At 37.8% G+C, this 24,682-nt stretch overlaps 2 protein-coding genes across 5 annotated transcripts in view; one reads left to right on the forward strand and one right to left on the reverse strand.

Moving 5' to 3' along the window:
- The window catches only part of afap1 (actin filament associated protein 1), a 55,800-nt gene that overhangs the window by 24,040 nt on the left and 7,078 nt on the right, over positions 1-24,682 (forward strand). For all 4 annotated transcript variants that reach the window (XM_084434716.1, XM_084434718.1, XM_084434715.1 and 1 more), the window contains exons 3-11: positions 49-131; positions 9,266-9,374; positions 9,507-9,718; positions 10,406-10,585; positions 19,314-19,406; positions 20,132-20,207; positions 22,048-22,197; positions 23,647-23,858; positions 24,084-24,229. In XM_084434716.1, the coding sequence (XP_084290842.1) occupies positions 49-131; positions 9,266-9,374; positions 9,507-9,718; positions 10,406-10,585; positions 19,314-19,406; positions 20,132-20,207; positions 22,048-22,197; positions 23,647-23,858; positions 24,084-24,229 (1,261 nt within the window). The remainder of the gene's footprint in view (positions 1-48; positions 132-9,265; positions 9,375-9,506; positions 9,719-10,405; positions 10,586-19,313; positions 19,407-20,131; positions 20,208-22,047; positions 22,198-23,646; positions 23,859-24,083; positions 24,230-24,682) is intronic.
- Positions 12,253-24,682, reverse strand: part of mkxa (mohawk homeobox a) — an 80,890-nt gene continuing 68,460 nt past the window's right edge. Inside the window, exon 6 of the mRNA XM_084434725.1 lies at positions 12,253-12,577. Within this exon, the coding sequence (XP_084290851.1) occupies positions 12,369-12,577 (209 nt within the window). The 3' untranslated portion in view covers positions 12,253-12,368. The remainder of the gene's footprint in view (positions 12,578-24,682) is intronic.

A 24,682-nucleotide genomic window follows, 5' to 3' on the forward strand; every position in this document is an offset into this window, starting at 1 on the left:
CATGACTCATGTCTACTTAATATCTGCATCAATTTGTTTTTCTCTCAGAGCCTTCATGTAAGACAGAGATACACACCTCTCTCCCGGCCCCTCCTCAGATGCCCCTACCCGAGATTCCTCACCCCTGGATGGTAAGATGTGCATATTATTACAATTAATATAGCAACTATTATATTCTTTACTGGCACTTTTGATCTATTTAATGCATCCTTGCTGAATAAAAGTATTATATTTGGAAAGTAATCTAATGAGAGTCTTTAGGAAACCTAGTGACCAAATGATGTACATTAAATCTGTGGTATTATTCACAATGTGATTAATGTCATATCATAGTCCTTATTCGGTAACTTTTTTTACAATAAGATTTCATTAGTTAACATTCGTTAATGCATTAGCTAACTCGAACAGACAATGAGCAATATATTTTTCAAAGCATTTATTAATCTTTGTTAATGCTAGTAAAAATATGATTATTGTTAATTGTTTTGTTCATGTTAGTTGCACAATGCATTAACTAATGTTAACAAATGTATTAATAACTATTGAAATTAACATTTACTAAGATACTAGTAAAGAACTATAAGTATTGTTCATTGTTAGTTCATGTTAACTTATGTTAATAAATGAAACATTACTGTAGAGTGTTACCATTTATTCAATATACCGCCCAGCTCTATTAAACAAAAAGTAAACAGGGAAAACTTTGGTTTTTACAGTGAGTTTAGAGTTTTTCTAAGTTTGTTTTAGCATTCCAGAAACAAAAATAGCATTGTCCTATATTTGGAAGTGATGTCGTCTGAACCCTGACTGCCACTGGCTGGTGGTTTGATGGTCTCTTTTTGTGAAGTGCTCAGTGTTTTTTATGAGCTCTGTAAAACAGCAGCAGGAAGTGTTCACATCACTTCGCTTTCTGTCACATGACCTCATAGTCACCGACACTCGACCCTGATGTGGTCTCATCCGTCACACATGAAACAGATTACGCCTGCGCGCATGTATTTGCTCGCATGTGTGTGACACTAAGAATAACAATCATCTTTGTTGGAGGGCAGCAGCAGATGCTTGTGATAAATAGCAGGTGTTCATGGGTCGCAGTTGGTCATTCTCAAACGCACACATCCCAGCACCTTGTTTTTCAGTTCACCCTTTACACACTCAGCACTTTACAGTATAATTAGAAACATCCTTTCCTACCTCAGCCATCCGTGCATAAACCCCGGTGTGTGTGAGGGGCCGACTGTTCCCGTTCCCGGAAGGTGTGAGCGGGCAGGGGATTGTGGGACTGTAGACTGAGATGAGGGAAGAGAAATATCCATTTACTACAGTCCAAGCTCGGACCTCTGCCTGTGCAAAACCTGCCCGAGGAAAGGCAGAACACGAAAGTCACCCATCTTTTTTTTCTTTTCCATTGCGCAGTTTAGTTTTTCTTATTCCTGCTCTCCATCAACCACACCCTCTGCTCCATCCTCTTCATTCCATTTCTCTCTCTCTCTCTCTCTCTCTCTCTCTCTCTCTCTCTCTCTCTCTCTCTCTCTCTCTCTCTCTCTCTCTCTCTCTCTCTCTCTCTCTCTCTCTCTCTCTCTCTCTCTCTCTCTCTCTCTCTCTCTCCAGCTATGTGATGATTTAGTATTGCGTCAGTGAGCGAGGTTTATAAACTGACTCCTTGTCATATTCCTGCCAGACCTAATTCTGCACATTCAGTATGTGTGTATGTGTGTTTGACTAAAGCCTTCTATGGCCCAAGTGGTCAAAACCACATCGGGAAAAAACGTAGGAATTGAAGGAAAGGGACTGAAGCTGGGCATGTGGGTGGTGAGATAGGGCCGTGGACAGGACAGCAGACGCCACAGTACGCAAGGGGGAGAATCTTGTCTGGAGACTTTCTGTGCGTGTGTGTGTTTGTGTTGAATTGAACTCTGTGGCTTTGGGTTTCTAAATGTTTGGCGGCAAATTTACTGCAAAACTTCCCTGTACATGTACTATAATGAACCCAGGGGAGGAATTTCTGACTTTGTTCATGAATAGTGCTTGCTAAATACCAGTTTAGTTCTTTCCAATAGTTACTATTACTTAGAGACAAGTGAGAGTTATGCTTACGTGCACATGCATGCACAGTTTCAATAGCCCTTTTTGGAGTGGCAGCAATACCTGTGAATGAAAATTGCGTAACTTTAGCCTACTTTTTTACAACTTTCTTCCAAAACCCACTATACAGAAACATTATACACACATGCCACATTTTAAATGTAAAAGCTTCTTCACCCAAAATGCTATGCCAGTGACCGTTCATGTCAAGATTTCATCATAGAATCCGACGATGATTTCTCTTTCAGGGCCCACAGTGGCAAACGCTGTAGATGGCAAAATCCAGTTTTTTATTTTAATTGTATTGCTAGTTTTCAGAGTAATCAGTAATTATCAATACTGTGGCATATATCATTCATACGTAGAGTGCTTTCAGGTGGTTTAATTTAATTACAATTAAGTTAATTATTTTAAAATTAAATTGTCATTGTGTCATTTTTCCATTTTGTATATCTAATTTCCGTTGTTTTAAATTAATTTTGTGCATTTAATGAATAGACTAATTTGTAGAATATGTTCTTACATCGGGCTTGTTTATCAGAACTGGCAATCAGAACTGGTAAGATTATTTAGTTACACTACTTGTTTTAATGAAGATGATTGTGTTGAGCATCTCCAACTTACTTTTAGTTTTATTTGCGTTATTTTGCGCGGCGGCTTGCTGAAGAGACACTCAGTTGCAACAGCGCTGTCATATCTTGCTATTAGATGTCATAGCCTATAACACGCTCTCACATGTTTATTGTTTGTACAATTTTAAGGAGGAGTAAAATTACATAATACATTAAGTATGTGGTTTCAACAACCAGATGCATTTAGACTAGTCCAGTTTCAGCTGGAATGCATCTCAGACCACCTCCTGAAGTGGTTTGAGTGATCGGAAAAAGCATTTCGAAAGTGTTTTGGAGGGCATTTACACCTGATCTTTTCACGATGGGATAGCAATCCGATCAGAGAAAACGCATGAAGTAACCAGTTGTAAACAGGCCCATCAGCAGTGCAGTACACTTATAGTTAGAGAAGTTGTTGTCTAGGTGGCAATTGGTTGGTCTAATAAGTTAAAAAATAACATACAGCATTCTTTTTGGTGGCTCAATCAAATCTCTTTGTATTTTACATCTCTAGACTTCTTCTAGTACGAGTGTTGAGTGCTGTTTCTGTTCAGGGCACATTCATCCTTTTAAAATGAGGTAGACAGAATGCATTTAAATGGAACAGAACGCAGAGGTCTTGAGGTGTGTTTTTTGACACGCCATCTTAAAAAAACGTAATGCTGAGAAGCTGAAAATACAAAGAGACATGATGATGCAACCCTCCCACCCCATCATGCACAGTGAGTTCAAAGACAACACTACCATATATCATTAAACATTAGATTCTGTCATGGACTAGGTAAGTCCATGGTACACTTTCTTCAGTCATCGACTTACAGTACATCCTGCCATTCGTAGCTGTGCAGAGAGAGTATGTGTAAGAGAATATGGGGAAACCATAACAGACTCCGCTGGGACAATGATGACTTCCATCTGTGTTGATGTTGGCTTCTGCTCCTCCCCACCAGCATCCCCCAGCCTCCAAATCTGCACCCCAACAATGTCACACTAATGAACACAGACACAGACAAACTCATTATCTGTCTGCACTTTGTAACCCAAAGGGGAGTCTGTTATTAAATAACCTCTCCTTAATTTTAGGCCATTTTTATCTTCCTGTTTTCCCTCTATCTCTTGTTCTTGCAGTGAATCTCCCACAGTTAATGACAATAGTCCATCATAGCAGGAGAATCAGGTACTTTTGAATTGATGTTTTCTCTTTCTAGGCCCACATTGCAAACGATGGACATCCTAAGATTCAGTTGTGCTAAAGCGAAGGGCTCTACTGTACCCCCCCCCACCACCACCACCTCCCTTTTAAGGAGGGTTAACCGCAGTCTGGAATGCAATGACCTAATCCCTCATTGTGTCATGGACAAAAGGAGGAAAATGAATTATGATTCATGCACTACAATGCATTTTGTTCGTTGCCATGGAAATACCAATACAGATGGTGATTTTTACCCTTCCGAACATCTTTTATAGGTTATAGCAAGTGACAGTTTATATAGTCATTTCATTCGGGAAAATGAGCTTTCAGTTATTCAGCTGCTTTTTGTATGGGACTGCTGGAAAGTTTCTTTGAAGAACCAGTCGAGAATGAAAAGATTCTCCAAAACACATGGAAAACCATTTGAAGGGACACAAACCTCCCAACTCCACTGTGTGAATGTGTGTGTAAGTGAGATTGAGCTGTTGTGCATGAGTACTGCTCAAGTGTGTGCATGAATACACTGCATATCAAGGCGGCCAAAAGAGGAAATATGAAGGTTAAAATATTGAATTATTGATTGAGTGCATTTCCCTGGCTAACCTGCACTGCAGTCCCAATACAATAGACCCAGACTGGCCCAGACGTCTGTTACTACTCAGACTTATCACAGACCGCACAATAACACTATACACTATGTTGTGAGGTGAAATGGTCTGGAAAGGGAGTGTGAAGTTTGGAGCTCTTTCTTGAAATGTAGGTCAAGTATGTATCTTTATACATAAGCACAGACTTATTGATGGACTAGATGTTGCATGAATGGGTGGAAGTGCACTTTTTTTTCTTCTTCTAGGTGCAGATATGCTTCATACAGATTTCCAGCTCAGACCAGAGGTGGAACTATGCCTAAAAATACTTGGGCGGCTTTGGTACGGAACGCTGCTTCAGCAAGGCTCTTCATACTGCAGTTTTTGCCTGGAATTCTGTCCTCCCTCCGGGCTTAGATGCCCCGATGAACCGAAACCATAACAGGCAGTAACACAGCCGTCTTCTTTGTTTAGTTGAGCAGTTTAAGGCTTGATGGGACGGAAGGAACTGATAAATAGCACTTCTGTATTTGGGAAACTTTTAGACTGGAAATGACAACCATAAAAGAATAACTGCTCTTTGCCCTTTTGGTTTTCCATATTTCATTGAATTCCCCCCACTTTTCTACAATGTACAGTACTGTTCAAAAGTTTGAGGTCAGTAAGATGTTTTAAATGTTTTTGAAAGAATTCTCTTATGCTCACCAAGGCTGCATTTATTTAAAAAAAAAAAAAAAAAAATTGGTGAAATATTATTACAATTTAAATTTTTTTTTTTCTTTTTAATATATTTTAAAATATAATTTATTTCTGTGATGGCAAAGCTAAATTTTCAGCATCATTACTGCAGTCTTCAGTGTCACCTGATCCTTCAGAAATCATTCTAATATGATTTGTTGCTTAAGAAACATATCTTATTATCAAAAAAGTTGTGCTGCTTAATATTTTTACATCACAATATTTGTGTCACCGTGTGACACCCTGATACGTTTTTTTTTGTATTCTTTGATGAATAGAAAGTTCAAAACAAATACAAAGTTCTTTCATAAAACTCAAGATGGCACAGGCTAATAGGTCCTTAACTCAACGTGCTTGCAATCACATCTTTCTTTATAGGGCGCAGCTGATTGATTCCTGCTGTATCAGTAGCCAATTAAAAACATGCTCAACTTTCAAAAAATACTTGCTTAGCATCTGCCTTAGTAGTGCAGCGTGCTTTCAGAAACCCTCCACCTTCCCCAGCTCCACCTGTATAGATCTGGTACAGATAATTCATATACGTTATATTGTACAGCAGCAGCATGTCCTACTTGCTCACAGCAGCGTGTCGTGTATGTATTGGCAGTAGCAAATCCTGTACTTGATCTGCAGCAGCAGCGATAACAGCAACACTGTCATATGCCAAACACTTCAAGAGTTAACAAAACACTATTTATTTGAGATAATCTTTTGGTACATTATAAATGTCTTTACTGTCACTTTTGATCAATTTAATGCTTGCTTAATAAAAGTATTAATTTCATAAAAAAAAACATATTGACCCTAAACTTTTGAATGGTACTGTAAAATACAGGGTGTTTCTGTAGCATTATTAAAAGTAGGTCAGGGAAAACACAGGAACAATCAGAGCAGAAGAAGAAAGGAGCAGCTAGGTCTTGTTTTGGACATGCATTTCTGCAGATGTACATTTACAGACAGTATGTACACTATTAACCACCCACACAGATGATGACCTTATGGGGATTTTACATGTTCTGGTCTTCATTATATTTAAAGCCAAGTTGTAATGACTAGCACTGAGATAAAGTATCCTCCTCTACCTCAGACGTCAAACACACCCTTCTCAAATGTGCCAGGAGGTCACACTAAAATATTACAGTTTCTATTGTAGTTTTGATTACACATGTGAACGAAAACCCTAAGGAGCCAGAGTAAATACTGAGTTTATCCCAACACACAATCAATTTTTTTGTTATATACTTAAGGGAGAAATTAGCAAATTTAGGCCATGCTGAAAAATGCCTTTCTGGCTGACATAAATTGCCTAAAAAGCATTAACCTGTGCTGTTTATTGGGAATATCTGAACGTAGAAGGTCTTGCAGTTACTTCCTAAAAGGAAATTGGAGTAAAACACTCAGCAGCACCAATGAAAGCTTGAGAAAACATCTTTTGTACTGTTCTTTCCCGTCTGTTTTAACTTTCCTTATACAGTATATTTCCATGAGCAGTCCTTTTGCAGTGTTTGTAATGTAAATAGTTGTTCATGTTCTGTGTTACTATTCTACTATATTGAGGTTACCATGGTGATAAAGTGTGCCAGGTGGCAACTGTGAACATTGGTCCTTTGGTCTCTTAAAATGCGTTGTAATTCCCCCCACCTGAAAAGCACTGGAAAATAGCAGTGCTTTATGTTAACTGAAATGAAAGAAAAAGAAATAAAGACAGACTCTCCATGGGTTACAGGGGGAAAAAAGGAAAATTAAAAGCGTTTATATGAGTTTGTCATCAACCATAATTGTTTGCATGCAGCCTGGGAAATGAGGGAGGCTCTGGAGGGCCTGTGTCGTAATGACAACACCAGGTTGTCACATGTGCTGCCAACTGGGCCCGACCAACCAAGGCCCAAATCAGACAGTCTTAAACACATTGTAACTCACACATGCACGCTCATTTGCGCTTATATACACACAATCTCCTTTTCTCTTTTTCTTTCTTTTAAACAATCCCTCTCACTCACTAATGAGGTTCTATAGTGTGCTCATTGGTTATAGACACCAGGGGTCTAGTGTAGAAAACTTAACATAGATTTCATCCTAAAAGTATGTGTATGCACAACAGTTGTCAGAATTTTAATCCCCTGCATACACAGAAACTCTTTATTCATTGTGTTACTTTAATAAGAATTAAAATACATATGCAAACCATTTTTGGATTTAATTTTTTTCATAGTAAAATAGGTAGGATCCTACCCTCCCTTTAGAGCATCTCCAAAGCCACACCTCCTTCAAAACACTTGAACCCGTACAGCAGGGAGCAAAGAAACGTGTCACGAGAGACGGCGTTAAACTACCTTGTGTCTCAATGCACATAACATTACAATAATAATGAGCAAAAACAACTTAAAGAGCACTGACCTGTACCATTGATAGTGTTGATAGTGTTTCCATTGAAATGCATAAATTCTAGTCACGAACTGCTTTAAGTATGATGTCACGGGTTTCCATCTCTTCCAAATTTCAGTAGTTATGATGTGAACGCAGCATAAGCTCGTTGTTTTGGTTCAGGAGGAACTGTAAAAGGCGGCTGGTGTTTCGGTTGCGGTGCTCGGTGACTGACGTCTGTCTAACTCAAGCATGAAACGCGCTGATGACATGCGATGTCTGTGCGAGCAGGGTGCACTGAGGTATGAAAATACATATGTTGACAGGCAGGTAGGTCATTGTATCATTGCATTTGGACCGTATGTAATGATAGAACGAACATTTTATGGCCCTACTCCTTCCACAGATGATTTACATATAAATAAATTTAGACCACTTAACTTTGAAACTGTGAAGAGTTTCAACCAGCATAAAAAAAAAAAAAATTCTGGATCAAATCACCTACCCTGCCTTTAATTATATTTATAATTATTTATATTTGTAAGATTTTTCGTACAAATCTGCCATCTTGGGTGGATTTTTTCACTGACCTCATTGCAGTGCATTATGCAATTTGCCCTAGCAATTTGCCCAAAAGAAAGTATCTTAGAGGGCAGGATAATTATGCCACCTACCTTTTCGTACTGTCTTGGCATCAGGAGCTTGTCTGTGATGATGTAAAATGCTGCCTGCGTAGGCAGCACACTAGATTTGGAACATAATCTATATTTCAACAAACTAACTGAGTGATATGCTGTTAGGTAACACTTTACAATAAGGTCTCTTTGGTAACATTAGTCATTACAGTATTTATAAATCCTTGTTAATGTTAGTTAATAAAAATCCAGCTGTTCATTGTTTGTTCATGTTCATTCACAGTGCATAACAAATGCAACATTTGATTGTAATAATGTATTAGTAAATGTTGAAATTAACATTATCTAAGATTAATAAATTATGTAGAAGTATTGTTCATTCTTAGTCCATGTTAACTAAAGTAGTTAACTAATGTTAATTAATGAAACCTTATTGTAAAGTGTTACCGGTGTACCTACTGGTATATACTACAGCTGTTTTTGTTTAAACACAGACAGAGAAATTTGGCTGAATGGCTTACATTTAGTAAGGTGCCCACACTTCTATTGGTGCGCCTCCCTGAACTCTTTTCCAGAACTTGCTGGGCAGCCTTATGATTTACATCTTTCTGATCTGTAGCTTACTCTGCTTTCTATTTTGCAGCTAGTTTCCTATTTTTGGTTTGTTTGTGTTGTTTGTGTTTCAGAAATTAGCTTCAAACCTTTTCTTTCTTCTACTTATCATGACCAGCTGCTCTTTTACCATAAAGTCTCTCTTTTTTTCTCTCTGACAGTTTTGTTTGTAAACATTCCCTTTTTCCTCTTGGCAAAGATTGAAACCGTAGGCCTTTGATTGGTTTATGTCGGCCCCACTATAATGTCAGAGATCTTAGTGCAGTATGAACAGTTGGACTTCAGATGAGATGGATGATGCCTCAGAGGTTTTGATATTATTAGCTTGGATTCATTGGAACCAGTTTACATTTCTAAAAAAAACCCACTGCAATCCAGGAGGCTGAATGATTGAGCTGACCACTTTCTCTGTCTTTCTTTCTCTTTCCCTCTGTCCCAAAGCCTCCAGACAATGGGCCTCCTCCCTTGCCGAGCTCCTCTCTTCCTGAAGGTTATTATGAGGAAGCTGTTCCGCTAGGCCCTGGCAAAGCACCAGAGTACATCACCTCTAGTAAGGACAGTTACACTATAAAGATCACTTTAAAGTTTTAGAACTATGACAGTACTGTAGCTGCATCTTTGACCTAAAAAATATTTCCGAAATTTCAATAACGTCTAATCTGAGTCCCAACTTTATTCTCAGATTATGACTCGGACGCCATGAGCAGTTCATATGAGTCATATGATGAGGAGGAGGAGGATGGGAAGGGGCAGAAGATGCGTCACCAGTGGCCATCTGAGGAGGCCTCCATGGACCTGGTGAAAGATGCGCGAATCTGTGCGTTCCTGTTGCGAAAGAAACGTTTTGGACAGTGGACCAAACTGCTCTGTGTCATAAAGGACAACAAACTGTTGGTAAGCACACACACTCACAGATATGAACACTCAGGGGAGTGGGGTACGATGTGCCACTTGTTTTTACATTTCTTTAAGCCAGAAAAACTCCTAATTATATATCAACCAAAACATGTAAAATCTTCCATAAAATAGGGCCAAAAGTGGTTAAGTCATACAATTCGCCCTATGTCAGGGTAAAATATCAATTGACTATTTTACTAATGCACAATCCTATTCTAGTCTTATATTGTGACCCATTATTAACATTTTCATAAACCAATATTTGGAGGAAAAGCTTACTTCCATTTGATATGTAGATGTGTCTTACCTCAAAGCATCTGGCAGACTTTACCCCACAGTTACTAGGAAAAATACTTCACAAATTAATGTTAATTAAATGAATGTTTAGCCAAACAATTTTTATACATTGGTAATTCTATTTTTAATCCTGAAAAGGTTTGCTTTTCCATAAAATTACTTTACATGTCATGTAAAAGGGCACATTGAAAAGGGTGCCTAAAGATATGTTCGATTCACATGACAAAAACTATGAGTTTGCTTGAATATAGAGGTGACCCGCTTTCCCATGTCTCAGCAATTCTGTTTAGTTTGACTCCGCTTATGTTGTAGTGCGTAAACAAAATGATTTCAGAGGAAAATGTTTATAACTAAATAGCTTCTCTAATATGTCTCTCTTTCTCTCAGTGCTACAAGTCCTCTAAAGACCAGACTCCACAGATGGAGCTCGTCCTGTCTGGCTGCAGTATCACACACATTCCCAAAGACGGCAAGAAAAAGAAGCATGAACTGAAGATCGTCCATCAGGGAGCTGACGCTCTGGTGCTTGCTGTACAGAGCAAAGAACAGGCCGAAGAGTGGCTAAAGGTAACCAGAGCGTAGTGTTATGTGATTGGAACTGGAGTAGCTTATTAGAAAACAGCTGTCGACCAGCAAGTTTTTCTGGTGAACTGCATGAGTATGCTTGCCTTTTCAGCATAGATGTTAAACAAACAAGAAGTAGCAATCCTCAGGTCCAGCTGTTCAGTGTTTATGTTCAGTTGGGTGTGTGGGGTTAAAAACAGGTTGCTCTCTGCATACTAAATACAGTGCTATGCATACTATTACTTCTTTGTTCTCGGCCGGCACATCAATACGTTTTGATATTTTATGTCCGCCTATAGTTCTTTCTACTTCTCGTATAAGCCTAACCTCTAAAAAGTGTTTCTTGGTGAAAGTTCAAAGGATTTTAACCTTAACAGCTCTGAAGATTGCACTTGTTGATAACTTGTTACTTTGATAGTCTGTTGTATATCTATTTAAAGCTGTTTTCTTCCACATCTGTTTTTCACAAACATTAAGAAAAGTGCTAGTGAAAGTCTCTGGGCTCTCGTGTGATGGATCTTTGAGTTTATAACCTGAAAGCAACTTATGCTGCACAAAGATCATCAAAACCAGCTGCAGTCAACAGTCGATTGATGGTAATAGCAGTTCCCTCATCGCTGTCCATCACTCTTCTGGTGGCTCTGTTTATAAAGACATCACTTGTTGCAACCATCCCATTTATAAAGACACAAAAAAGAGATTTTCTGAATCCGTTACCATGTTTCCATGTGGTAAAGAGCTTCTGTTTATTGATTTGCGGGCAGGAAGGCACATGTAGTGAGCACCGTTCAAGTGGGCGTGAACGTCAGACTGTGCAAATATACAGCACAGGAAAGCAACAACAGCCGTAATTGCTGTTTAGGAAGGGGCCATAGCTCAGCACTGTTTGGTCAGGTGTCGTGTGTACTAAAAACATACTGGAGTAATTGATTTCTGCTTGGGATAAACCGAAACCACCCTAGCTCGGAGGGCTTTATAGTATTGTATTTCATTTAGACACACACTGTACACCCAACAACTCAAGGGTGCGTAGGTACGCATTCCCAATATGAAAAAGCACATTCCCACTCATTTCTAGATCATTAATAACCCGGTAAATTATTTATTCCACTGAAACTCTTTTGAATATTCCACTATTTTAAATTTCTCCTAATTCTTCTAATGACTCCCATATAAAACCATTTATTTATACTTTTAAAATATGAGTACAATTGAAGTGGAGCAAAAGATAATGACTTAACTGACCACACTGTGCATGGCAGAATACAGAAGTGGTGGAGAGTTTGTGGCATCTGTTTGATTAGGAGAAAAGAAAGTTGATCGGCTATTGCAGGGTTCCCATGGGAAATAGAATTACAATTTGCTTGGCCTGGAAAAATCATAAAAAATCTTAAAAGTCTTGGGAAAGTGATAAAATATTTCACTAGTATAGTTTATATTTTTTTCTAGCTCTAATTGCTAATATATAATATAGCAAATAGAGAATGACTCTTTCTGAGTGCATTTGCTTATTTTTTAAAATAAGTCTTGGATTTTTTTCTTGTTGATGTCATTTCTTTCTAAACATTAAATCATTAATTCAATTCAATTAAAATGTATTTGTATTGCGCTTTTCACAATAAATATAGATTCAAAGCAGCTTTACAGAAAATGCATGCGTCTACATTACAAATTTGAGTGATCTGTTATCAGAGGTGACTGTGTCCAAGTTATGTATTTCAGAAATGTACATATACACAAATCACACAGTTAACTAATAATGTATTAATTTAAACAATGTATTAATTTAAGGCAGAAACAATGAGCTCATTGAAGTAATGAATACATGTATGTTAACAAATTCGTTAGAAAATGTAGCATTGGTGCATGTTGATTCAGAGCTTGCTTCTTCATCTGAAGTCCTCGCAGGAGTTAGCACAGTCTCTTCACAGGTGTTGAGGCATCTGAAGTCTTCATAAGAGGCTGGATCCAAACTGTAGCTGACATACTCTCTAGCTACCTCAGGATGGGCATCCCGAGATAAAACAGAAAAACAAATGGGAAATAATTAGCGTTGCTGCTGTTCATAAAATTAAGCAAAGATAATCATGTGCATTTGATCTGATATAACTGGAGTGAATGTGAATTCTTGGCTAAAGAGATGCGTCTTTAATCTAGATTTAAACTGAGAAAGTGAGTCTGAGCCCCGAACATTATCAGGAAGGCTATTCCAGAGTTTAGGAGCCAAATGTGAAAAAGCTCTCCCTCTTTTAGTGGTCTTGATATATAGGTTTATTTAGCTATTCCTGTCCTATAGTTGTAAAGCACTGTAATTGCTCTTGAGGGGCAATAATTGAGGCCTAATCATAAAACTCTTGTCGAAGTTTGTTCATTTACAATTGTATTGCTGATGCCTTCGATTTTCTCAGTGAAGAAATTCATAAAGTCTTTTCTACTGTTCCACTGTAATGGAATATTTTGTTCAGGTGATGTCTGTTTATCTGTTAATCTAGCCACTGTACTAAACAAAAACCTTGGATTGTTTTTGTTATTTTCTATTAGTTTGCGGAGATGCTCGGCCCTGGCTGCTTTTAGAGCCTTTTTATAATGGGAAGTGCTGTCTTTTCACGTTTGTCTCCATTTGCGCTCTAGATTACAAGTTTCTCTCTTGATAGCATGGGTAGTAGTGTTATACCATGGTACAGTACTTTTTTCTCTAACCTTTTTAATCTGATCGGTGCAACAGTTTCTAATATACTAGAGAAAATGGTGCCTATACTGCTAGTCATTTCCTCAAGTTCATTTGTTTGTTTGAGTACACTGAGCAGCTAAGACAGATCAGGCAGGTTATTTGTGAATCTGTCTATAGTGTTTGGGATAATTGTTCTACCTGGTCGATAACGTGGCGCGACATTGCAAATATCAGCGGTACGCAGTATGCAAGATCACTTTGCGGTAGAATATCAGTAGAACTGCTTCCATGCGATATGATTAAAACGATGAGTGGGTCTAGTGACATTTTGCTTGACCTTAAAGGAGTTTAGTAAACCTGCAAACGCAGCCCCTAACTCATCAGTTGTATTATCTATGTTAATGTTAAAATCACCAACAATCAACGCTATATCGACGTTGACCAATAGGTCTGAGAGAAAATCTGCAAACTCTTTTAGGAAATCAACATTAGACACTAGGCATTAGATCATTAACCCAATAAATTGTTTATTTCACTGAATCTCTGAATATTCACAACATGAGGTTGTTTCAAATCGTGCCTGAGTTTTGCTCTGGCTCAGTTGTAACCAGTTTTTAAAAGTGGAAATAAATGGTTTTATATGGAAGCCATTAGATGGAGTATTAGAAATAGTGGAATATAAGGTGATAAGGAAACTTTTTTTTTTTAGCCTTTAATGGAATACTTCATGTCTTCAAACAAAATCGAAGATCATTATAGAAGCCCAAAGGCGTCTGTGGTCAGTTAATGCTTTATCCAGTTTGCTAATGATCTATTTATGGAAAATCTTAGCTTGTTGTTTTCCATGATTCATTTTTAATTCTCTTTTAGTGTTTTCCTCTTTGTTTCTCTCTCTTCCAGTCTTTATTCAACAAGTTCTCTATTTGATGTAGCTCCTCTGTTCTGATCCTTTGGACAGGCCTGGGGAAATTCCACCTCCTGTCTTTCTTCTTTCCTTCGTTCTTCTTTCTTCTCTCTTTTTTGTCATCTGACTCTCTACTGCCCTGGGCTGGAATGGTAAGAAATGGAGTGTATTTGTTCTCCTGTTAGTTTTTGTGTTATGTATAAATGAACGTGACCACTGTATGATGTTGACCATTTTATTCCTCGTCACTTCCTGCTTTCTGTTGGGTGTCATTTTACTAGCTACTGAGGTGTGTGTTTGTGTGCTAATTGTTATGAAATTGTTAATTCCTCCCCTTAATTAATGCTTGTCATTAGAGGTCAACCGATAGTGGATTTTACCGATAACGATAACTAGGTTCTTGGACCACGATGACCTATAACCGATTAATCAACCGATAGTTTTAAAATGGATACTGAATGAAAACAAACATAACACATAAAATAGTGCTGAACTTCAATAAAAAAACAGTACCCGACCATGAAAATGTACAATACTTTTTAAAATATAAATATGAATAACTTGATCATTCATGTTAGTTCATAGTGCATTAACTAAAGTTAAGAAATACAACTTTGAAATGTAAAAATGTATTGGGTAAATGTTAAAATTACCAATGAATAATACTTTAATTAACCTTAATTATTGTTACAAATGGACTCTCATTCTAAAGTGTTACCATTTCATGTAAATCTAAAAAGTCATGGTTAAAGATGGCCATCGTTAAACATCTACACGAAGGCCATAGCATTGAAATTAGTATGTATACTCTCTTACTTTATTTGCTTGATGAATAGCTAATCACAATAACAAAATATGTATTACAGTGACAATAAAAAAAAGAACTGAAATTGGATGCGTTTCTGTTAATATGTTTCTCACGGCTGCATGAACATATCATTAAAAGCGATCAGCTGGATATAAACTAATGCAAATATGTGACCCCGCCTGTGAAACCCCGGCTAAAGTCGCAGAATCGAATTATGAGTTAACGAGCGTCAAAGTAGTCATAGCCATAAAAATGACCAAAATAGTCCATGTGCGTTTATTGCTGTAAATGATAGATTATACCAATAGTTTTGAGATGCAATACTTACATTTTCATTTATAACATGATAAATACTGAAATTAATGATTTTATTGACACTATGTTGTACTTTTGCGCAAAAAAAAAAACCGGACGTGGGCTTCCTAAACATTGATTTCAATCGTCTCTGGGTTTATTTCGCGCAACAACACTGCTGATTCGTATGCCATTCGGTTCAGGAACTTCTTTTCTGTGTCTTTTCTATTAGGAAGAGTAAAACAGACTTTAATATCAATCCGCGAGCGCCGGTAATCAGGTCAACACAATGGAAAAAAAAGAGAGATGTCAGCCGCGTTTAGATGTCTGTGGTGATTTTTTCTTGTCATAGCCAATATTTTAAGAACTGGTTATTTGTTTTGTAGCTTGGTATTCTGCCAATAATATTAAACTTATTTGAAAGACATTTTTGGCCTGCTACGTGTTATTTGCTGGATGATGGTAACGTAATGCGTTGTTTTGAAATCTGACATGGCCATGGCTTCGCCGGCGACACCGAAGTATGAGCACAGCATGAACGGAAAAATAGCTGCTTGCTTAAACAGCTTGCTTGATATTAATCTCGGTGGAATTGCCCCAAATTATGATTTAACCGGTTGTATTGCGGATTATCTTCTGGAGGATGATTGTGATGATGAACAGGACACATTCTTTGACGAAACTGACGAGGAATTTGACGGTAAGTTTTTTGTTATGCTATTATGTAAATGTATACTGTCAGTGTCCAGCGAATGTAATGCTAACACATATCTGTGATGCAAAAATAGTGGATTTAAATGTTTATTACATTTGTTGATGATGATTGAGTCAGTTTAAATTAATTACGTTTATGGCATGATGTTTATTTGTCTCATTAGGCTACACTCTGAATTGAAGTCTGCTTACCACCTATAGGCTGTTTCTTATTCCTATGCCCTCCCCTCAATTAATCAGATCCAGTCTGACTAAACTGATATTTATATTATATAAATATTTTCTGATATTTTCATATAAAATGCTTCATTATCCATTTTAAATGTGTAATTAAACCCACTTCCAATTCTTGCATGTTACGCAATCATGTTTTTAGGTATCTTGCTTTGAATTGAAAAAAATGATCTTTGCTTTTTCAGGCAGTGACCAAGATGATGAGGAGGACAAGCCAGTTCTGGTGATTGAACCCCAAGCTATTTGTCTGGCGAACATGAATAGGGAACACCAGCACCAACACCATGCTGGAAGTCCAGATGTGAAACTGAAAATCAGTTTCTCTTGCAACTGCAAGTATTTCAATTAAATGGGGAAAAGTGTTCTTTATTTTTCAAGGAGGGAGAGTTGCTGTCACTCAGGATTTTATTTTGCATCTAGACAATTTTAGAATGTGTACAAAGTTTGAGACTGACCTGTCAAAGGGATAGTTCACCCAAAAATGATTTACTCATACTCACCCTCATGTTATTCTGATCTTTAGATATTTTAAAGAATGTTGATAACCAGACAGTTGGCAGCACCTATGGAAGTCAATGGGTGCCGTCAACTGTCTCATTACCAACATTCTTTAAAATATCTTATTATTAACAGAAGCAAGAAACTTACTGTATACAGGATCAGAATAACACGAGGGTGAGTATGAGTAAATCATTTTTGGGTGAACTATCCCTTGAAATTATTATTATTATTTTTTTTTTTTACTCAATTACACCGTGGGCCAGTAAGAGAATGATAATTTCAGAGAATGAGAAATGTTATGTTATTTAATTTATATATTATTGACATTTCACTGATATTACATTTTACTAATAAAGTTATACAAATCATTCCACTGAATTGACATGGTAATTGTTGCTACGATCAAGCTCTTGTGGTACCCCCATTCGTTTCAATGTGTTTATGCTTTTAGCTTTTTGGACATGCACATCATAATAAATAGACCTGTTTTACAAAACTTTAAGAATTTTTCCACTGATGTGTCATATATCACTAAAAAGGGGAGAATCTCAGCTTTAATGTGTTATAAGTCACATATGCAGGATAACTATGGATCAAATGTGTTGCAGTTTTAAAAAATAACTTATCTTTAAATTGGAATTTCTCAAAATTATGATTTTCTGAGGCCGAATTTGAGCAAATCTTTGACATGGCCTTACTCACTCAGTTTTAAAGATATCAAGGTTATATTTTCACAGAATGTTCTTTACATTGTGTAGGATGATTTTATGTAAAAAAACACTGAATCACAAAAAAATGACTTTAGCTGGGTTTTCACAGGCAGGGTCACATATGGTAACAATTGTGACATTAAACATTTGGGTTGCACTTGCGTGTGTTTTTGTCTCATTGTTTTAACCGCTTGAGGTACTAATGTCAGAGTCGTAATGTTAGGGACGGCAAACATACTACAGCATCTAGTCAACAATTGAATAACCCTATAATGATTTGAAAACATGCAGTGTAGTGTACTGTATACATACCGTTTTCTAAATCCGCATCTGAAATGTCGTGCTCTATGCAGCGCGCTGTCTCACGTGTCAAAACAAACTCCACGAGGTGTCAGTAATAGTTTTTAATTTCGCCTCTAGAGACCGCTCTCGTAATGTATAATGACAGCAGACCGTTCTCAGCCGGAAAAACTTGGTATGGATTTTTGCCAATCCAGCAATCGGTTATCGGTGCCGATTAATCGGCCGACCTCTACTTGGCATTGGCTTTGCTTCTCATCACTAATGCGGCAATTTTGCATTACAACTCAATTGTTTGACCTTTAACTTTGACTTTGTTTGTTCGATTTTATGCAGTAGTTCTCCTTCATATCTCCTTCTACTCTTCATATGAAAATATAAATGCTCATGAGGGCACATTAGCACAGCAAAAAAGTTTATCCCAGAGCGTATCCCAGAAACCCACATCTTTGCAGTTAAAGCCAAAGAGTGAGGCCACAGCCTGCAATTTTCCCGTGAGCCCAATTATGTAAGCCGGTTGCCAAACCCCAACGTGCTGCGTCAAGTTACGATGCTCAGAGGAGCTCAGGATCTTTGGATATATTTTGGTCTTTGGCATGGGGGCAGGTTGGGAAGAGGGTGTGAGGGTGTGTAAAGGTGAGCGCCTCTCTTTGTGATGCTCTCTTTATCCGCTTAGTTCACTCGACACCAGTGGTTATGGGGTTTTTGGATGTAACCCCCAGGTAATGTGAGGTCACGCTCTTATGTGGCGGCGAAGAGTCTGTGCAGTCTGGAGATCTCTGGATATCTCATTCACACAGAGCCACTGCACAGCGCATAGACAGCCACGAGAGCAATGACGCATGTAACAGCCTTCCAGCTGCTCTTCCAACTGCATGTGACGCGCAGAATCCATTTGAGTGCATGTGCATGGCAGAACGTGGAGGTGGTGGAGAGTTTGTGGCATCTGTTTGACTGGGAGCAAAGAACGTTTTTGATAGACTACTCCAAGGTTCCCATGGGAAATTTGCAATTTTCAAGGCCTGGAAAAATCATGAAAAATAATAATAAAATCTGATGTCTTGTAAAAGTTGTAAAAACTGCTCTAGTTTAATTTATTTTTTAAATACTTTTCTTCTTCTTATAATTAATAATAAATTAAATATATATATATATATATATAAAAATAAAAAATAAAAACATTTTATTTTTTCAATAATTCTTGGGAAATTTCTCTAGTTAATGTAATTTGTTTTCTATAGTTTTTAAGTTGTAACTATTAATATAGAATATATCAGCTAAATTGATATTTGTGAGTGCAATCTTTAAAAAATATATTTTTTTTTAATTTGTATCTTTATCTCAGAAAATTAATTGGTAAAAAAGTGTGGGAACCCTGTTAAACATAAAAATATCATTTATTGTTTGATGTGTGTGATTGTTTTTAATATGATTTTCTTTGAGAAAGTGATCACATGAGAAGATTTCTGCACAGTGTATTTCTTTATTTACTATATAACGAGCATCCTCAGTCATTCAGATATGGAGAATTGAGGAATATTACATTTCTGCCTGTTGTTTTGCACTTTAACTTTTTGTTCTGTGGTCTCTTTAAGGTGATGAAAGAAGTCTGCTCCAATGGAAATGGAGTGGTGGACTGTGACGGTGCTGGCTCTGGTTCCCCTGTTCACAAAGCAGAATTGGAAAAGGTTTGGATTCATAATTATATTTATGTAAACTACATTTGTGTGTTTGTGGATTTACTATGCCTGTAGCGTACATGCAGGCCTACCCACATGCAGGTATGTGAGACTGTGTGTTGGTTTGCATGCTTGCCAGCCTCACCACACCTCAGTACCCAGCACAGGCGCCTCTTCTCTGTTTTCCTGCACAGTGGCTCTGCTGCCAGGGAATGGAGGGCTATAAAAGCTTCATATGCGTACCTAATTCCATCTTGCCACGGATGTGTGCTGCTGGCAAGGTTAAATAGGTGTGGGAGGAAATGTGATCTTATCATTTTTTAAGAACACATTCTTTAGTATGCAGTATGCTGTGACATTATTTGTGCAGCGTGTGCATGTTGCACTTGTTTATGTGAGTGTGTCTTGTTTTTAAGACAGATCTAAGGGGGTTTAATGTCAAACCTCTTAAACTGGCACAGCATGCATGAGCCCAGTCTAATTATTCACACTTAATGCTAAACAGATGCTCTTTGAGTTGTGTTTGGGTAGACTCTAGAGGTTTAATTGTATGGGCTTTAGAATTCCATACACTCTGTTTGTATGTATTCAATGTGTATGTCTATAAACAAATTATCATTGGATTTAAAATGGAATGCTCTGTTGTTTGTGCTGTTCGGTATCCATTCTCCTGATAAAGTGTGTGCTTTCTCTGTAACTGCGAGTGTATCCTTAACTTTACTCTTGTTTTGCAGAAGCTGTCCTGCGATCGACCCAGTTCAGATGGAGAGCCCTGCCATGAAAATGGCATCTCAGATGGCAAAGATCTAGGTGAGTCTTCATGTTAAGTCCTTTTGTTAGGGCCATATCATTGGAGTTTCTCTATATAAAGGGAGAGTATCTTGTGTCATACACTTTAAAAAGTGGTTTGGAGCTATTTCTACCTGATCTATTTTCTCTATCAACTCAATCAAACAATCATGATGTACTGAAAATAATAATAATAATAATAATAATAATAATAAAATAATGAAATAATAATTAAACATTTTCAGCATTGATTTGTCAATAATTTGTCATTACAACATTTTAAAAGAACATCAATAAAACTGTATTCATTAGTGTTTTGATTCACGAAGTGAACTCTTAAGTTTGACATTTTGTGGTTAAGAAAAAAACCAACATAGCAACGGTACTTTAAAGAAAAAAAACACTAATAAATATAATCCTACAAAGTGGATGTTTATTTGACTTGACTATTGTTTGAGCAATGCCAAAATCAAGGCAAGGAGACCCTTCTTAAATAATCTAATAGGATTATTTATCTAGTAAACACCATGCAGTCTCGATCTGGGATTGAACTTTTCAGGACATCTGTTTCAGGTCTTTATTTATTTAATTTTTTTCAATTTGAGACTGCCTTGCCTCAGACTTGTTGGTGAGGAATTGCCTAATTTGAGAGGATTCCAAGACTTTTGCATCTGCAAACCCATATGATTGATAGTTCAGCATCACAGCCACAAGCCGCAGTAACTGCTGTGCTGTTTTCACATGAGTTATGGCAGCTGACCTCTGATAAACCTACAGATAAAGTAACTCCTATAATAATTCCTGTAAAAGTGTGAGTGGGGTTATCTAAAGGATCACAGGTACATAAATTAAGTTAAATCTTTTTTACAACAAAAAAATGTAGGGTAGCATTTTTTGGCAGCAGAAACACAAACCAGCTCTATCTGATCTTTTCTGTCTCTGTTTGAAAGCACCTAAGATATTCTCAAATTACACCAGCAGCCAACTGCTGCACCTCTTTGATGAAAGATGGAAGAAAATGTTAAAGAGCCAGGCAGATTCTAGCTGGTTCTAGCTGTCGTAATTGCTGAGACGCTATGAAATCATATTAGAATTTTCCCTCATGATAAAATGAAGAACTATGTATAGGTCCTTTAAGGGCCAATGGTTTTTGCATCTGTGGCTCTGGGTTTTGCCTCATGCCCGAGGCTGCGGCACAGAGACAGAGAAACTTTAGAGGACTCTGGGTTCAGATGTGCTGAGCATTAATTAAAGGAGCCGCCAACTAAGATGCAATCTTCTGCAGTGGAGTTTGGAACAAATCAGACCTTTTGAAGAGCAAAAGTTTCACTGTCTCTTTATATATGTTCTATGTCCTTGTTTGCTGATTTTCTTGTAAAGATCTTCTGGAGAATGAGAAAAGCCTGTAATTTGCTGTGCTGTACACGTCTTACACATGTTAAGTGTGTTTTCACTCTCAGTGCTCAAGGTTGTTTTTCTAGATTTTTTTTCTTTCTTACAATAACCACAGACCACACTCCTCAGAAAAAAGCTTGGAGAAGAATGGAATCGGTTTCACGCATTGTTTAGGATTTAGATTAGTCTGTAGACATGTGTCCAGTCATTGTCAGTTCAACCCCTTTCTCTCTGGCCTAAATTACTAACATTTTAAAGTGACCAGATTGCCATTTGTCATTTTACATAATTCAGTCTTTTTCCCACCAAATCCTTCTCACAAACAAAATGTTTTCCAAACCAATCTCTTGTTATAGTTGCAACACCAATGGGTTTCTAGATATCTAGCATATCTGTATAATATATTACATTATAAAATCCCATACATATATTTCAATCTCTGACACTAATTTGCCTTTTTTTGCAGCCAAAGGCAAGAAGAACTCTAAATCAGATCAGAAAGGCACTGTGGGACGTGTGACTGGAAAGAAAATCACTAAAATCATAAGCCTGGGCAAGAAGAAACCATCTACAGATGAACAGACCTCATCAGCGGAGGAGGATGTCCCAACATGTGGTGAGCGGTTGCAATACCATTTTGATATACACTACTATTCAGAAGTTTGTAGGTTGGTAGCATTTTTTCATGTTTTTGAAATGAGACTCTTATGCTCACAAAGGCTGCATTTATTAGATAAAAAATAAATTCAGTAATATTGCAAAAGATTATTACAATTTATAATAACTGTTTTCATTTTAATATATTTTAATATATTATTTATTCTTGTGATGGCAAAGCTGAATTTTCATTAGCTATTACTTCAGTCCTCCAGGATTCTTTGATGAATAGAAAGTTAAAAAAGAACAGCATTTATTTGAAAACAATTCATTTACGCACTTAATCCAGCATAAACTCCGGCACAATCTGCATATTTTTGAAAGTTCAAGACAAATGTTTCTAACTGAACCTCACAGCGATTGGCTGCCGCCCTGCATTCTTCAGTTGATATTTGCATAAAATCAAGAATTGCCCAACCTTTTGACACTCTCGGCTGCTCTCAATGCTTTTTCTGGTCCACTGTCAGTTCACTGCGCGAGTGTGAAGCTGAATTTCAACATTTAATTGAAATGCTTGCTCTGCTCCACTTGTTCCTTGCCAGTGGACACGCACTGTTAGTCTTCCCATGCCTGTTGCTTCTGATTGCTTTTAGAAGAAAAAGCTGCCCACAACTGCTGGTCTAGGATCAGGTTTCTCCGTAATAATAAAATAGTGTTGAAACATATTTGGCAAACGATCCAGTGCGTATCTGTATTTGCGCCCTGGAGAGCGCCAAAGGTTTCTATTTACAACGTGTTTTTGAAGCGTTGAGCATTGTAGCTAATCCCAAACATACCTGTTGATTTCTTGAACGCAATGGCCAATCAGAGGTGTTTATGTTACAATCCACTCACCGCTCAAAACGGCAGAGTTTTTGTTCAGTGGAGAGTTCTGCACACTTGCGAATCCTCTCATTATAACAAACGAAGTGTAGACACGATGTAAATAAAGATTCATTGTGCAGTGTAGACAGCTTCAGTGATTATAACGGAACTTTGTGAGATCAACTAAAATGAGTGACAGCTTTTTTGTGATTATAAAGGGAGCGCTCTTTGCACGCTTTTTGCCCTGCCAAATCACATCAGGCATGCAGTAGCCTATGCTTTCTTTTCTGTTAAAATTTATTCTGGGATATGTAGGTTGTGTTTAGATGTTTTTAATGGATGTAAAAAAAAATAAAAAAAATCTAGGTAATATTTAATTTTAAATAGAAGTGTATATTCATAGTTTGTTCTGATATTTGGTTGAACTAATTTCAGATTTGGTTGAATTTATTATCCCTTTTCCCTAAAAATATTAATATGAAAAATCCTGCAATTTTTTAAATATCGATTTCCCCCTCCCCACCCCGTCATCAACAACTTTCCATACTGCTTGTGTGTCTCTTGGCTGTCATTTAAATCTCTCGGCCCAATTCTTCATTAACAGGCTATCTGAACGTGCTGTCCAATAACCGCTGGAGAGAGCGCTGGTGCCAGCTAAAAGACAACCAGCTGTTGCTGCACAAAGACCGGGCAGATCTGAAGACACACATGGCCTCTCTGCCTCTGCGGGGGTGTGAGGTCATTCCAGGGCTGGACTCCAAACATCCCTTCGCCTTCCGTCTGCTGCGCAACGGACAGGAGGTGGCTGTTCTGGAGGTACAGGCCAAGTCCTTCAGCTCTTGCGGGACAATTAATGTGTCTGAGACAGGACCTCAGGGCAGGGATTAGATGGATGGTTAGCTTGGCTGGCTCTCGTAATGATGTCAGTGGTGTATCATGTGTAGAGTGGATTTGCAGAGATTGCATAGATTAGAGCTTTATTTGTCTCATATTCCACTGACACTCATTAATTGCGTCTTCCCTCACTCTTTTCCCCATCAGGCCTCATCCTCTGAGAGTATGGGAAGGTGGTTGGGGGTCTTGTTGGCCGAAACGGGCTCCACTACAGATCCTGCTGCACTGCACTACGATTACATTGACGTAGAGACCACTGCGAATGTCATTCAACTGGCCAAGCAGTCATTTTGGTGAGAAGCCAGTGGTGCTAAAAATATTTTTATTAGCATGCTAGTAACTTTTTCCTAACCTACTTTTTTCAACATGTAGCGGTGACATAGGTGTAAAGTCCAGGGGTCAGAAAGTAAAAGTCCTGCCATATGTTTATTCCACCCATGAACTCAGCCAGCTGATTTCACTAATTAGTTCTATCTCCTGGCTGAAAAACTGTGCTAATTAGCAAATCCAGGTGATTGGAACAAAACACTGAGGAGGACTTTTACTTTCTGAACCTGGACTTTACACCTCTGGCGGTGTAGCAGTATTGTTTTTCATGTCACATTGTATTGCTCTGCAAGTGAACGCCGTCTTGTGGTGCCATCTCAAAGAGGCACAACATCTCTTTCTCTGACCTTTTTCTGGTCTGTTCCATGCTGGTGGAATGACCTTCCCAACTCAACCAGAGCTGCTGAGTCCGTGGCCAT

The sequence above is a fragment of the Rutilus rutilus genome (genome assembly GCF_951802725.1).
Source record: "Rutilus rutilus genome assembly, chromosome: 16".
Classification (NCBI taxonomy): Eukaryota; Metazoa; Chordata; class Actinopteri; order Cypriniformes; family Leuciscidae; genus Rutilus; species Rutilus rutilus.